Raw genomic sequence first — 15,274 nt, 5'->3', positions numbered from 1 at the left:
GGGAAAGAACTTCTGCCACCAAACAAGAAAAACCTCTTCTCTCCAACCCCTCCCAATTCAGTTCTACAAAAGGAACCAGCGAGGGATATTCATTGTTATCCAATCCAGTGAATATTAATTTAGCTGAAGGGCCTGACCTGCTCTAACCATGATGTCTAACAGAAGTGTGGGTACCTCAGAGAGCAGCTTGAAAGTGGGAGAAGTTGCTGTTATGGGGTGCAGAAAGAAGAACAGGAATATCAGAAGAAGCAAAGAAAGTATCTTCTCACCCTCTCATAGCTTCACCGCTGGTTTGTTGGTATAAAAGCTTACAGGATCCTTTCCCTTCATCTGGTATATCCATACAGTCCACACCCACAGAAAGTACCAGAGAAGTAAGCCAGAAACTATTTAGAAAAGTCAAGGTTACCTTGCACCTCAACCTAAGGCCTCCTCACTTTTCTTCCCTACCTAAAGGATTAATGTGGTTACTAGCAATATTTAATTCACCTGTGTGTTCCTCCTGCCTCTGAAAGAAAGATGAAATGGAGCCCGAAGAGATTATGAGTGCTACTAGATCCAAAAGGGAGGGGTAGGTCTATCTGAATACTGAAGCCTGACTTGTCTGAGGTGCATTTCCACAGAACAAACCTAACCACAGGAATTTATCAATACTTAGCCAAATAGGTTACAGGGCATGGAGGATCCATCAAGGTCTCAACAAACAGTCCAGGATTTTTGCTACCCCCCCTTTGTGGATGTGAAAACTAGAGGAAAAAATTCATATCCTCTTAAAAGGGTTCCCTTTCATACCAACATTTCAAAAGATAAATTGCCAATAAATTAAGACAAAAACATAAACACTATATGCCCTGGAGGCAAGGGAAGATGCACTCCCTCTGTCTCTGTCATGTCAGAAGAGCAGCTCCAATATGGCACTCTGGGGCATCCTGTGCCCTCACAGAGGAACTGGTGTGACATAGTTGGCAGGGAAGAGACCCAGTTCCCCACGCAGACGTCCTTTCCACCATGATGGGTTGGAGCTGTCCAGGACCTCTAAGATGTCTCCACTGCGGAAGCCCAGCTCGTCATGCTCCACAGCATCAAAGTCGTACAAGGCACGGACCCATAACGTTCGCTGGAAAGGAGATAGAGACAGGCAGGAAACAATGAGCCAGAACTCTTAAAGATCATCTTCCTGTCCACCCTCTTATGCTCCAGTACATTATGTTCACTAAGAGAGGACAAGCAATGATGAAATTGAGACCATCTGGCAATTAAACCAGGAAGTGGCCAAGATGCCAGGAAGGAGGGACCAATTTACTGGGACACCTAAGCGACAGTGCTTGGGTTCTCAGCAGCCTCAGTAACGCATGGGTATTCACACCATAAGGTGAAAAAGTCAGACTGAGAGCAGGTCCTCAGGGAATAATGTTCACATGGCTCTGTCTCCTCCTCCCTGTAAGATCAGCTGTGGTAGCCATGTTTGAAGCCAGTTACGGGAGCACAAAAAAAAGGCTCCTGCCTGACTCCTGCTGGGCTGTACACTATAAGTGAATGGCTCTAGGGAGGTGAGCTGATGCTGGTATGGATATAGAAATTTGTCCTTGGCTAGAAGAGGACTGTGAGGGATACATAAAGAGATCCAGCATACAGGGAAGTCTAGTGAACATTGTAAAGAATGATCCTTGCTCTTTCAGGCACTTCTGGGCAGAGGGGAGGGTCTTAAACCTTCTTTGGACCCTACTCAAGGTCAGTCCCCTGAAATCAAAAGGATTTAGGAACCGTTTGGGTATATCAGTTTATTTGGGAGTGGGACTTTAACAAGCACTATGGTCAGATTTTTTTCTTATGAGAACTTAATTGTAAAAGACTTTGCAGTCAATCTTCCATTTTGACTGGAAATCAGATTTTAAAGGACATAGCATGGGCTTCTTTTCAGGGAAATTGTTGGCACCCACACCTTGGGGCATGGACAATTTGGGAGGTATATTTTGTGCGCACAGATGGAGAGATCTGTTTGAAGATTGACTAACTTTTGCTAAATCTTCCATTCAGGGCCCTGCTTAGACATGGCTCCTAATTATTTGGCTGGACAGACAGATTCCTATAATTGGCTTTGTGGCTTCTAGATCACCAATGGGGTGTGACAAATGTTGTTATTCATTGCCACAGCCTCTGAGAGATAAAAATCATTGTATTTTGAGCTAAATTATAATAAAGATTTGGGGCTTTTGCCTAAAGAAGACGTGTCCCTGTTTCCCAGTTTGTTCCAAATTTCTTAATCCAATCTGTCCTCTTTCTATCACACTTGAGAAAAGTCTGCTGTCCTTCCCTTCTCTGGTTGTTCTGGGCTAAGCATTTCCTCAAGGAAGAGGAACGTGCCTTAGGTCACACTCCTAGGAGCTGATGGAGAAATACTTTGGAGTTGGCAATGGAATCATGGGCTAAGGCAGAGAAAGACACTATGCTCTATGCAGGCATTCACACAGTGGGAATTTACAGAGCAGGTGGTACTTAAGGTCAACTGCCAAGTATGGATCCAGGCAGGAGAGCAGCTCACATCCACTGTGCTAAAAGGCTCTGAGAGATAAGGGTGACAGGTAGGTGAGTCCCACTTTCATAGCATAGTAGGTCCAAGAGGATGTGCCAGGTGCATACAAGTAGAACCAAGTGATGACAGGTCTTCTCAGAACTGAAGTAAAAAGTAATGGAAGAGACAATGTGACTACAAGTGCATTGCAAGACAGAAGGAGCACTGTAGCATGGCACAGTATCATGAAGAAACTCTCCATAGGACTTAATGAATACTGTACATCTAGTTGTTGGGCTTAGGAAGGCCTGGCTGTGGTGGCAAAGATACTTGATAGTCCCTTGCATCAGTGGACATGAACCCCTTCTAGGAAAGATCAATAGGTTTTCAGAAATGTATTCCACTGGACTGGACTCATGCTTGATCGAAACCCATGGGTGAGCTTGGGCTCATTCACAATGTCCCAGATGACTATTTTGTGAGCTCATGCTAAGTTCCATCTTCTACAAAGTGTGCATGTTAACTAAGACTGGCCTGGAGAGCAGTCATAGAACTATGCTCATATAACACTGTAATCCTACCCTCAGAGAGCCCCAGAAGCAGATTCAAGTGGCTGGGGTGAGTCTTGAGACTCAAACTTCTTCTAAGATATATCCCAACAGACTTAATATACTATTTCTCATGCAACCTCTGTGCAGGTGACATTGCCCAGACTGCTTGGCCACTGCCAACTGAGCTGGGCAGATGGGGCCTTCCAGGTACATCACCTACCGGTGTCTGCTGGTGCAGTGGATCTGTGTGTCTCCGTTGCATAGCTGCTGCACTTCCTTGGCCATGATCTCTTAGTCCACGTAGCCCATCTTTCCTGTCCAGACTCCCACCATATCTATCCTAGAAAGAAAACAGAAAGACAAAAGTCATGTATATGCTGAGGTGTATAAATGAGGGTCTTTAAGAGTCACTCTTAAAGTGACTTAAGGCCAGGGAGTTCGGGTCCAACCCTCAAGTAAATCATCGTAGATGTCTGCTTCCAATACAGTCCCTGTGCTGCAGTCCTGCAAGCAGTTCCCCTCATGGAAGAGTCCACTTTAGACTGTTCCATTTTGGTTTTTTTGTCATAGAAGTTGAAAGTTGACTGCCCTCAGTTGTGTTTTACAGCTGCTGGGAAAAGTGGTCAGAGAGGGGCTTTTTTGGCCTCTGGGACTTGGACAAAACCTAGGGCAGTTCTAACTCACAGTTGAAAAGCTGTGCTTGCCAAGGGGACTTTTGCCAGTCTGGAGTTATTATGCCCCAGTCCTGCCCACTTCTTGCTCTTTCTCTGTCCCATATGCCAGTGGAATGGCAGCAGTGCTGATGCAGCTGACTGTGTATCTGAGGACTCACTACTTATGTTTTTCTTGGGTTGCTTCATGCTCTAAAGGGCAGAGAGTAAGCCTGAGAATCCAGTAGCCCAATTAACTGAAGAAAAAAGAGACAAAATCAGGTTCAAAGAAAAGAAGCCATATGAGCACACATGTGAAGTCATATCAACACAAATCAGCCCAGACAGATGGATTGAGAAAGTAGGCAAGATCTAGGGAGCAAGTTCTTTTTTGTCTGCACAGCTGAGAGGCAGAGTGTCTTCATCCCTTCAGGCCCTTAGTGTATGCACTGAGCTTTTTTTGATAATGGTGCGACAGAATATGTTCTCATGTTAGCTCAGGTTGCAGCAGTGCTTCAGTGACACAGGGTCTGATCAGCTGTATCACCAGAGGGGAGGAAGAACAGCTTGTGCTTGCTGTTGCTTGTAAACAGGCTTTTCTCCTCTCCCTCTTGCTGCTTCCTTTCTTGCACCCACTCTTCCAAAAACTCCCTTGGTCTCACTTCCACCTTTGTCAGCCTCAAATGTTGCTGAGGCTTCTCAAGACTGAAGCACAATTTGCACCTCACCTGTCCCTGCCAGAAAGTGAATGAAATCAATCTGGCTTTGCAGCTGCAAGACTTACTGTGTGGATGCTTCACTCCTATGAATGTTTCTGCTCCGTATCAAATGTGTCTCATGCATAGACTGTGCTCCAAAGCGTGCAGGCCCTCAGCTTTGTCAGAAGTTGTATTCCATCAGCAGTCCCCTGGCAGGCAACACTGCTCGTTTGATGAGAGAACAGCCATTTCACAATTGTCCCTGGCCTTGCTATGTAGGAGCTCTCATGCCTTAAGGGATATGGTTTCAGATTTCTTCTCTTCAGTAGGACAAATCCTCTCCTTGGATGATGCTACACTGTCTCTAGTTAGAGACATGAACCAACACCATGAAAAATATTTCCCCCAAAATTAATTGGGAAGAAATTTGAAGACAGCACCAGGTAGTGCTGTTGTCCTCTCCATTCCTATGCAAGCAAAGGAGTAAAGAAACATCACACATCAGGGATGCAACATGATGAAAGAGTGCAGAGAGGGCCCAGAATAGGAAGGGGGAAGAGGAATGTTCTTCCTCTGGAAGGAAGGTTCTGGAAGGAAACCAAACTCTCCTAGGGTTACCACAGTCATTTCTCATCCCCGTGATGTCTTTTGTGGTATTGAATTTCAGTAGCATAACTCAGAAAAAAGAAACAGACAGCAAGGTTTCATTTGTCTTACAGACTACAGACGAGTTCCTGAAACCATATGTGTGTGTGCATGCAAGATTTGGGAGTGTTTTTCTGCACTCTCACTCGATGATACTTTATGTCCTTTCCTAAGCAAAGCAAGAACATGACACCATTTCTTGTTTTCCAGTTTTTGGGATGCAGCCCCAAAACCTCCCTAGGAATACTCTCAGGTTCCCAGTGAAAGGGCCACTGACTTCTATTTTTTGCTGGTTTGTCAATCAGTCATGGATCACAGAACTAAATAAAAGCCTGCATATTTATTACACATCAAAAGAGCTCCCCAAGCTGACACCATCATCGCTGCTACTCCCATATGAAGACCTAACTGACTCTGCTTCCTAAAGCATGTTTAGGATGGCAGATTTTTGACAAAGTGACTGTTCATTCACTACCAAGTAATTATAGCCGATGTTTCACGCGCCTGGGCTTGATGTCCCAGCCCCTCGTTCCTGCTAGTACCTGTTGCTGCTGCAGTATGGGGATAGGATGTTCCACATATCTCTTGGATATAGAAGAATGATCTTCTCCAGCTGCTCCAGGCAGGTGGAATCCTTCCCGGCCCATCCGTTCTAGGCTCCCACCATGCCGCTCCTGATGGAAGAAAGGTCACAAAAGTGAGGCCAGGTTTTGCTTTACACCACATCTTTGGCTAAAGCTTAGCAGTTGTTACACACTGATCACTATCACTACCCGCTACCTTGGAGCCTCTTCCACAGGAAGGATCCTGTCCCTCTGAACAGAAGGACAACTCAGAATTTTAGATCTTTGTCAGCCATTCCTCATCTGAAGAGTGGGTAGTAATGGGAGATGCTGGGCTGAAAATGTGGCCACTGATGTGAGGACTGGCACAGGAATCAAGCTCTGTTTGGAAATACTGCCCTGCAGACTGCACTGAAATCCGTATATTACTATTATTTTATCATATGGCTGTGGCATCTAGAAATTTGAATTCTGAACAGAAACCCCACTGTGATGACTGCTAAACATACCCTGCTGAGCCCATCACCATAACAAATGTACAGAGTATTTGCCAAGGCAAACTTGACTCCTGTTCTTTCATTTGCCTGTCTGCCTCTTGGAGCAAATGCTGTTCTCTTTCCCTTTCTGCTCACAGTCAGCCCAAACAGGTTGTTTTACTGCTATACATGCATACAGTTTTCCTTCTCCTTCCCCAGACAATTCTTCGCTGTAATCTTTCTCTCACAGGTCCCATAGCCTCTATTTTATACCTTACTAATGCATTTTTAAAGCTCTGCATAAGTAGTCTAGGAGGAGACACAAGCCCCTTCTTCAGGCTGAAAAATATATCATCTCTCTTTTGGAGGCAGCAAGAATGACCCATGCAGCCTATAAAACTTTACTGCTGCAGTGAGCAAGTCACATACTTTCCGCCTTGCCTCTACCTGCACATCCAGGTAATTTAATACCAGAATCCGTTTCCCAGTAAAACAGCGCTTTGATTACTGCAGCGATCAGGCATGTTCAATCCCAGCACTGTGTGTGCAATGCATAGTAGTCTTTACTATGTCATTTGCTTGTTCCCCTAGCACAAAACCAGGCATTCATTGGACTGGGATTTCCCTGCCTTCTCAAACATCTGCTACATCTTCCTTGAATGCACGGCTTGTTCCCATATCTGCTATGTTCTTCTAAGCAATACTTTTCAGTTCCTACCAGCCACTGCTCCAGGTTCTGCCCTTGGTTCCTCCACATTCCTTACTGTGTTCGCCTGGTAACAGAAGATGGACAATTCTTCTGAGCAGACAAACTTTCAACTGTAATAACAACTGCATTCTCAGTGCATTCAAGGACACTAGGAAACCAGACTCAAATTCTTCTCAGACACAACCTACCAGTCAGCTGTGTATCTGCTCTTACAAAATCTAGACATTTCAATAACGTAAGTCCTGCTTCCCTTGGATGCGTAAGCCATCTTAGAATTTCAGCTCTGGGGCCTCAGCACAGCTTTTGCAAAGCACCTCTATGCAGATTTGCAACCCTACCTATTGCTATCCAAAACACTCAGAAAATTCTGCTCAGTTATAGAACTATACATACCACTGAATCCACTAAAAATCTACGTTGCAGGGCCTGCCAGTGTAGTGATGTAACTGGGTTTTCAAGGACAGACTCTCCATCGTATGACCCTGAGACATTCTCATGGGCTGAATTCCTTCCACAGAAAGGTTTCTTACTGAGAAACATCTAAGGATAGTTTGTGTTTACCTTCTCTTCTCGGCTGTTGTCCCTCAGGAAGATCTGCTTCTGCCTGGAGATGGAAGTTGTCTTGTAGTAGTCCACCAGCTTGTTTAGTGAGTGGAATTTCTCTGTCCACAAGTAATAGTTACCCTTTGAATCCCTCATCACTTTGAAGTGTTGCACATCATCTTCATGCCTGGATCCAATTGGAAAAGTAAGAGATCATCAACCAGACTGTACTTCTATGTTTTTTGAAAAAATCTTTTCCAGAAGGGAACCAAAGCTTCTTGCTTGGTCACATCCAGACTTCTGGAAAGTAAAGCAATGGAAGTCCTTTTTTGTACTGGACCTAGATGTGGCTCTGTATTTCAAAATACTCATCAACTTACAAACATGAAGCACCACAGGGCGGCTCAGTCACAAAGACCTATCAGAAAAAAGCACAGGGTTTTAAAGCCTCTCCTTTGAAATAGAGGCCAGAGAAGCTTTCAGGGCCACAAACAGCCAATAGCCTGTACTTTGTATGGGAGACAAAGGTGCAGTTGCAGTCTACCCACTAGCCTCTGCAGATTCCTGTTAACATCCAGTGTGCACTGACTATAAGAGATGTATTATACCTCTTCACACCATGGACATCACCACTACATGCAGACACAGTCAAATGAAGCCATACACTGAGTTTTATAATTACATAATACCTAGTGTAATATCATTATTATTGGTCATTCTCCCTACACAAAAGTAAAAAAGAAGGAATTATTTGTTGCTATTACAAGACAAATTAACAGTCTCAACTTTCTGCCTCTGCTTCCCCACTGAAACTCCCTTCCTCTTACCTCTTGTTTGATTTGGACAATTCCTCTTTGCACCGGATGTTTTGGTACCTACATCTTTGCTCTGTGCAACTCCAGGAACTCAAAACACTCATTTCAGAGGCTAAATCTGCACAAATAAATTAAATGGGGACCAGGCAGGGACTGAGTGCTATCCTGGAGTGTGATAGTCACACAGGCTGTTAAAGTGTTAGGATGGTTTTGGTTTAAATGAAAAAGTCCCTCCCTAGAGAGTGCTGGTCCATGTTAGGGGGACAGAGTAGGCCAGGAACTGTTTGCAGTGAGGTGCTTGAATACAGCTGTTCTGTTCTGTGGGGTGAAGAAGGTTCAGCCATATGGATCTGAGCTCTGCCATATTGCTTGACCTGGGGGCCAGAGAAAGAGCCTGACTGTACTTAGTTTATTGCTGTAAATGCAACCAAAATGTTTTCCTGCATTCCTCCCAGATACTTTTTGAGCTCCCTGAATCAGAAAATACACACTGCTTGGAAAAGACATTGCTAACCTCTGCTCTAATTCAAAACTGGTTATCAATTGTTTGACTGAAATTGGGAAACCAACCAGCATTTAAGAGCTCTGCTTTGCAGAAAATGCTCTGAGAAGGGCTGGGCTACAATAAGTTGCTGAAATGCAGCTGGGCTGGAAGCAACTAAAAGCCATTCTTGTCCAATGGCTGTTAAGTGACCTGTGGAAAATAAGTTAACAATGTAAGAGTCATCTTTTAATGGGTAATAGTGGAATTCTTGGATTCAGTAACCAGAGCTGTCAGGAAATTTAAAACAAATGGAAGACACATGTTTTGCACTGTGGGAGATGTCCCATGTACCACTTTGCTTTGCTACATCTCTCTCAGAGAAGCAGATCACTAGGGGATGCAGCTTTGGAATGGAGTATTCACTGTGTCACTTGAAAAGAGACAGAAACATTTGGGAATCAGATGCCTAAGCTGTTCTCATTCACAACACAGCAGCACTGCCAGTGACTGGCAGCATGCAAACTTCCCAGGAGGCTACATCACATTAGGAATCCTGTCAAGAGGAGGCTAGGGACACCATTAAACAGGAAAAGAAGCAGGAAAATGCTGTGAGAAGCAGATACCTGACAGAGATGGAGAAGTCACCATGAGAGTTCTGACTGGCTCGGACAATGAAGGAGCCAACTCCTTTGCTCATGAGGATGTTCTCTGCTTCGTGGCGGGATATACTCTCATCAAACCAGCTGTCAAGTGGGAAAAATCATGGAGACATGAATAAGGAATGTGAGGAACAAAAAATTGAGGGTAGGGAAGTGAATAAGCAGGGTGGAGGAAAGACAAAACAAAAGGATCAGAGGAGCCCACATGACTACTCCCAGTGGCCATGTACATGCTAAGGTACAGGGTTTTGATGGGTGCAGACCATTTACTTTGAGCAGTAAAAGCATGTAGATGCAAAGAGAACAATGTACACTTTGGCTTGCTAAGAAGCAACACAGCTGAAACTGTAATTACAGGCACAGTACAGTAAGGTATTAGTCAAATAAATTTGAAATTACAAATGTGTATGTATATATACATACATATATAATTCTCAGACATATACATCAAATTGCTTTTGGTAAACTGATTGAAAATTACTGGACTGTAATGGATATATTGCAAGGGACATATAAATTTTTAGCAGAAGCAAGCTATGAAAGTTTTAGTACTAATAAATTGGTTCTTGCAGGAGTTACAATACTACAAAACTGAAGAAATACAGAATACATAAGCACACTTATGTAAATTTAGCCAGGCATGATAAATGATAGTATAAGGCACTGGACAAATAATGAGAAAGTCACCATAAATAGTAAAATAATACAGTGTCAATAAGAATTTTTCAGTAGAGAAAAAAAAAAATAAAATCATGTACCCTTATATGTCCACTCCACAGCTAACAAGATTTACAGTCTACAGTCTTCTGCTTTTACATAATGCTTAATTGCCTGTGTTGCATTAAAATTAAGGACTGATAGTTTCATAAGCTCTGTCATTTCCACTTTTGAGTTTCATTATACTTCTCCTTACTATCATCACAGTTTACCTATGTATCATTAGAAAAGGGAAATCAGACTTTAATCAGCATTGATAAGCTATCTCAATGATTACTTGACAAGACAAAGATGGGAAAAAATGGCCCATCAAAAATAAAAGCTTTCTTCCCTACATGTGGTTCTAGCATCTGACCTGAACTGCTTCAAAGTGTGGACCTGCTACTCTTAGAAAAGCATCAAAGTGGAAATATTTCTTCACAGCTCTTGCACAGAAAAAGCATCATGAGAAAAATGTGTGTGAAAAAATAAGTGTCCCTGTGCGATGCCACAGCCTTGTGAAAGAGTGAGAAGCAAGAACAACTGACTGGGAGATCTCATCGCCCTGAGGCCCTAAAGTACAAGCATAGCAAACTAATGTCCTTCAGCTCAGCCAAGGAGGCTGGCTTATGTCCAAGAAGGCTGGTAAGTGCCACCTCCAAAGGGGGCAGTGGCACTTATTTGCACCCTCAGAATCCCTGTATGCTCCCAGTTTGCCTGCTCAGGGCACCAGTGTGTTACAGCTAGCAGTACTGGGCTTGGTGCATGCTCTGCCTGTTTGCTCCTGAAATGCTGCAGCAATTTTTCAAAAGAGGACAATAAGAGGGGCTTCAGGGAGCGTTTCTGCCAACTGAAAGGAAAAGGTTGTAAAAATGTCACATATTGTCAATATTTATGGCACAGGGCTGGACAGCACATTTAATACGCATTTAAACACCCATCAGTCCTTTCTGAAAGTGCAGTGCCGTCTGCTCAGTAGGAAGAGAGACATGAAGGTATGTCTGTCCTGTGACAGATCTGTGTTTGGGTGTGCAGTCACGAAACGTGGAGAAGGGTGTGTGTGTGTGTGTCTGCATGTGTGTGGGAGCAGGGCGGCATGTCTGGTCTATCATCTCTGTCAACCCATGAGTAACACCCGCTGTCACATTTCGTGTAGCATTGCACTGACCTCTAGTGTATCGAGAGAAACTCACACACATTTTGCGGGGAGCAGGGAACGCGGGTGGCAGGGTGGGGAAAAGAGGGTTGATGTAGTTAAGAGTCGGGAGGGGGGGTGTATTTTATAATTCATTTTTACAATTAATTTTCAGAGAGATCTCTTGGTCTTCCTTTTGTGCTCAGCCTCTGTCGCCAAGACTTCACATCATGATTATTCTCCCTTCTCCTTCTGGCCGAGGAGATCTAACTGCAGTTCCTGCCACATCCCAGTGAGCAACAGTAACAAAGGAGTCACTTGGGAGTGACAGAGAGCACTGAGAACCATTCAGCTCTGAAAGACCAGAGGATGCTTTAGAGTAGAAATAAGGTGCACTGGAAGAACTGCGTATAGCATTATGGCAATCTTTGACAGCCTTAAATTGTAGTATAACTAGTGCTTCCTCTGTCATGTCTTCCTTTGTGCATGCACACACACATGCTTTTGACAGCACTCTGGAAATGTGCAATGGTGATGCATACGGTTTCTGTGACACTTACGGGGGAATGTGAAAATCAATGAAGTTCTTAGGAACGTAGCCCTCTTGGCTTCTGAGCTCAGCTTTGTACCACTCTTCCTGGGAGCTCAAAACCTGCAATGGAGAGAGGGATGGAATAAATGTGTCTCCCAAGAAAGGCAAAAGTAACCAAGATTCTGGCAGAAACCTGGAAATTTCTTGTAAGAATAGAATTCTACATATGCTTTACTTCCCACCCACTGCACAGCAAGGTTAGTGGCTGATGTCCACTTCAGAGCAAATGAAGCAATAAAGAAGGCCAAGCAGAATTAGAGGGATTGCTTGATAACTTTATCCCTTCATCTGAATGCCTGTCCAGGTGGCTTGGAATGTCATCTGCATGTGTCTGATGTCTGTAAAATGGAGAAATTCAGCTCTGAGGGACTTAATAGGGGTTATAGGAGTTCTCTGTGCTGCTTTTAATAGTTGGTACTGGAGGATCTCAGTTTCAAAAGGGAGGAAGAAAAAATTCTGTGAAAACTCCTCTGACATGTATGTGCATGGAAGGATAAGAGAGCTGTATCTGTGTGTGTGTGTGTTATGACTGCACAGATGTTACCATGTACTCTCACATGTCCTTTTGCAAGAATTATTTAGTGGGTTAATTCTTCAGCTGCCCTGAGCTTTCCCAAGGTAGATAAAAGGAGGCAGGAAGTACTTTAAAGCCACTGTTAGACCTAAGAGATTGTAGAATAGCAGGAAGCTAGTCCACAGCACACACTGGAGCGGCTTCAAGTGTGCCCACATTAATGTTGACTGTAATGATCCTTAGGGACTGCACTGCCAACCAGGGACTGCCCACATTCATGGCCCCTGATACAGCCCTAAGCTAGAGCAGAGAGGGCAGGGATACAACCACACTGGTTTTACTGCAAATGTTGTGGTCTTTGGTGTTTTGTTTGACATTCCAACTCCTGGGACAGAATTCCGCTTTATGAAATAGAACATGTTTCTGTTCTCCCTGGTTTTGGAGAGTAGCCTAAAAGCATAAGCCATGACAGTTTTAAAAGGAGAAAGCAAGTGGAAAAGACTTAATTTGAAATCTATTGTTAACAATGATAATACTTGTTTTGTAAGCCAATCTCATGTTTTTGGGAGCCTAACACACATTATAACTGCTTGGTGCTGGCAACAGGACATTACTGTCTCTGGGGCCAATTCTCCATTGCCTTGCCTGCCACGTAGGCCTTTCTTATGCATTTGGATACAGAAAGGTTAGGGAATAGAAAGATGTGGAGTTTCCTGCTTCTATAGTTGCTGTTTCCCCCATCCCTGTGTGCCATATTAAGGCTCTTTTTTGCTGCTGTGGCCAACCAAAGGGGATGATACCTATTCCCTGCTCACGCTCAGGCCCTGCTCTGTTGGCAGCAAGGTTTCCAGAAAGACCCACCTGCTTGTTCTCAGTGCAGGGCTGGCAGGTTTCTCTCAGTGTGTCATCTTCTCAGAGAAGGATGTGGGGGAGGGGGGGGGGGGGGGGCGGGTGAGAGGGTGGATTTCCTCCTGTCACCGCTGTTTGAGGGCCTCATGTTTCCTGTTTTCTAATCTCTACATCAATACTGTTCATCTTATCTCCTTTATAAATCAGAAAAGACAGCCAGCAGGTTGTGCAGGCAGCGGGAGGGGGCTCATGATGGGGTATGAATGCATGTGTGCATATGCCAGAAGAGAGATGCTACTTAGGCTAATTTACTGTTACTATGGCTTGGGTGGCTAAGTTATTATTTCATTTACCTCAAGGATGTTAAAGCAGGAGGCAGTTTGAGTTTTCTGGTAGTGAAGTCTCTGTGACAACTAATAATAATACTGATGTATAGTGTTATTTGACACTTTTCCTCAGTAGCTTCCAAGGTACTTTGAAAGGAAGCTCTAGCTTATAATGATTTTACAGGAAGGGAAGCTGAGGAACAGAAGGAAAAGTGACCTGACCAACACCATCACCCCAGGCAGGAATTTGATGAAACCACAGTCTCCTGAGGAAGAACATATCAGGTAAAGATCATGGGACAGTAGGGATGTGGGGACTACTTTTGACCTAAAAAAGAATTAGGAGTGAGAGTGTTCATCTACACTGAAGAGAGGCAGTGATTTCTCCAGAACCTTCTCACAGCCCTCTGGAAAAAACTGGTATTTGATCTTAATGAATTCCAGATGTCATCAGCTTTGTCTAAGCTTTAAGAATTAAAAGGCCAATAAAATAAAAAATGGTGGTGATGGAAGAGACAAGGCTGAGACCCAACATCTGGTTATTAACTGGAATATCTGGGACTGTACAGGGAGGTAGTAAAGGCTCCCTGGCCAAACAAGGGTTTAGATCCTATTGTACATCATCCCTTTGGACAGTGGAGGAGTTAAGGCCTTACAGAGCAATTATACTCAGGCATTTTCAACTGAAACAGAACAGCTATGCCGTGGTCTGAAAAATGGATAAATGCTTAGGGTGGAGCAGTGTGTGACTTCATCTGTGGACTTTGGTAGGGTTAACAAGAACTCTTCTACCATAACACATGCAAATCAACTTTAAAAGAAACTCTCACATGCTCTGTATTATATATGATCAACTCTACTTCTGCCATTCAGCCATTGCTAAATTCCTGCAAGGGTGTATATAATATTATTAGCCCAGGACCTCTTAAACTCTTCCATTATATGTGTAACAGACTGTCTCATGAACTTTTCCTCTTCTGTTTGCAATTGTCTAAAACCCCTGTGGCAACTAACAGTAATTACTTACAGTGAAAAGTTAGGTATATGTTCTATAATACATGCATCTTTTAAACAGTTTAAGAGCTGGAAATGGGAAAGTCAGCAATCTCTCTGGACCGCACTCATCCTGCCTGCCTTTAAACATAGTCATCCTAAATGTAGTCACCCTAGACTACCTATATAGTCAATGAAAACAGACAGAACCCTCAAAATCTGTCTACTGAAGAACTAGATTTCTGCCCCAGAAAAGGTACTTATCCTTCCCTGCTGACTACTGGAGGACTGTAGGCCAACTAAATCCATAGTTTATACCCCTAAAATCAAGTGCAGTGGAGACAGGCTCAAGTGGCCTGGGAATTGCTGGTTGACCTATAGCAATCCCTGTGGGAGTCAAGTATCCTGCATTTGTATCCCAGTTTCTAGATGTCTGTCTTCATCTGTTTTGTCAAGGCAAATGGGAGCATAGAATGATCTGGCAGCACTCAGAAATGCTGTTTAGTCAAGCCTGGTGCTGCACTTACCTTTAGAATATCCCCAGCCTGGAAGCTCAACTCATCCTCTCCAGAAGCACTGAAATCAAACTTGGCAATGGCTTCCATACTGTGTCTTGGTGGCAGTACAAAGCTGGAAGAAGTATATGCTTGTCAACATCTATGAGCTGCTGGGACTGCTGAGTGTAGGCTCTAGAAAGCTTATAGGCAATGTTGTGATTTGTACATGGATGAGCATGCACCAACTATTGGTAGACATTAGGTACTAGACATGGAAAGACATAGTCAGGTAGACGAGATGGTACAGCCAAGAGGCTATAATTAGCTTTAAGTCAATAGTTTGAACAACCCATTGTGTATGCTTATT

General features: G+C 43.7%; 1 protein-coding gene across 1 annotated transcript; it reads right to left on the bottom strand.

Annotated features, from left to right (window-relative positions):
• Positions 1-937: 937 nt before the first annotated feature.
• GRAP2 (GRB2 related adaptor protein 2) lies at positions 938-15,027 on the bottom strand. Its single transcript, XM_074901372.1, has 7 exons — positions 14,938-15,027; positions 11,697-11,788; positions 9,270-9,389; positions 7,366-7,534; positions 5,599-5,730; positions 3,284-3,403; positions 938-1,117 (listed from the first exon to the last, which is right to left on the bottom strand). Exons 1-7 carry the CDS (start codon positions 15,013-15,015, stop codon positions 938-940), a joined length of 891 nt encoding a protein of 296 aa, XP_074757473.1. The 5' UTR covers positions 15,016-15,027.
• Between the last annotated feature and the right edge of the window lie 247 nt (positions 15,028-15,274).

This window comes from Athene noctua, chromosome 3 (assembly GCF_965140245.1).
Source record: "Athene noctua chromosome 3, bAthNoc1.hap1.1, whole genome shotgun sequence".
Taxonomy (NCBI): Eukaryota; Metazoa; Chordata; class Aves; order Strigiformes; family Strigidae; genus Athene; species Athene noctua.
The sequence above is the reverse complement of the archived record's forward strand: the minus strand, read 5'-3'. Positions and strand labels throughout refer to the sequence as shown.